General features: G+C 18.7%; 1 protein-coding gene across 1 annotated transcript; it reads left to right on the top strand.

The window, feature by feature from the left end:
- Window positions 1-201: 201 nt before the first annotated feature.
- On the top strand, window positions 202-888 carry NAEGRDRAFT_77156 (uncharacterized protein; the record flags this gene model as incomplete). The annotated part of the gene is made up of 3 exons (XM_002667887.1): window positions 202-388; window positions 456-771; window positions 857-888. Coding segments are annotated over exons 1-3 (534 nt in total), but the record flags the coding sequence as incomplete, so codon positions are not given.
- Between the last annotated feature and the right edge of the window lie 129 nt (window positions 889-1,017).

The raw sequence follows: 1,017 nt of genomic DNA, 5'->3' as shown, positions 1-1,017 counted from the left end.
ACCATTCAACCACACAATGATATCACCAACATTATCAAGAATATCATTGACTGTTTTATTGTTATTAGTAGTAGTATTAGTATTATTAACAATAACATTCACTAATGGTCATGAAGAACAACAATATGAAAATCAATTAATTTCATCATCATCTTTCCATCATCATTATCATGAATTTACTAATAATTTATTTATTTCAAGTATGGAATTATTAACATCATCATTGGATTATTATACTACTATTCAACAATCATCATCAAATAATAATACTAATAATAATGGTGATGTCTCTACTTGGCAAGATTGGTTTAAAAATTGTGATTTTAAATCTGTTCAAAGTGAAACTCCAAATAATTTAGATTTATGTTCTTGGGTTAGATATTCATATGTATGTTTTATTTTTATTATTACTTAAATAGTAAATATTTAATAATATATTTAAATGATTACAATAGTTCGCACTTATTATGTGCGGAGTTATAATATTAATTGGTATTTTAATTACAATAACATTTGTAATATTTTATATTATTAGAAGATTATGTTGTGTTAGATCATCATCTACTAAAAAGGAATATACAAATAGTAATCAAATGTTTATCATTATAATTTATTCATTTTTAATATTTTTAATTGTAATTGGAAGTTTAATTGGAATTATTTTTACAGTTTCTTATGGAATTGGAAGTGGTCAAGTTATTTCAAAAACATTTGAAACTATTTCTAAAACTTTTGAAACTTTTTTAAATTCTGCAAATGATATTTCAAAGGGTTTGTTTTTATTTTTTTTTATTAAAAAATATTTAATTTTTAATTTTTTTAATTTTTTAATTAATTTATAAATTACTAAAAATAGGTGGAAATATAGTTAAAATATTTGCTGATAATGTTAATGATTTATATTTACAATCAATTTATCCATTTATTAATCAAACAATTTATTTAAATAATATTTTTAATAATTTAAATATAAATAATTTAAATTCAAATTTAAATCAATTAAATGAAAATATAAAT

Source organism: Naegleria gruberi (assembly GCF_000004985.1).
Source record: "Naegleria gruberi genomic scaffold NAEGRscaffold_1667, whole genome shotgun sequence".
NCBI classification, from domain to species: domain Eukaryota; phylum Heterolobosea; class Eutetramitea; order Acrasida; family Naegleriidae; genus Naegleria; species Naegleria gruberi.
This window is presented reverse-complemented; position numbering and strand designations above follow the sequence as displayed.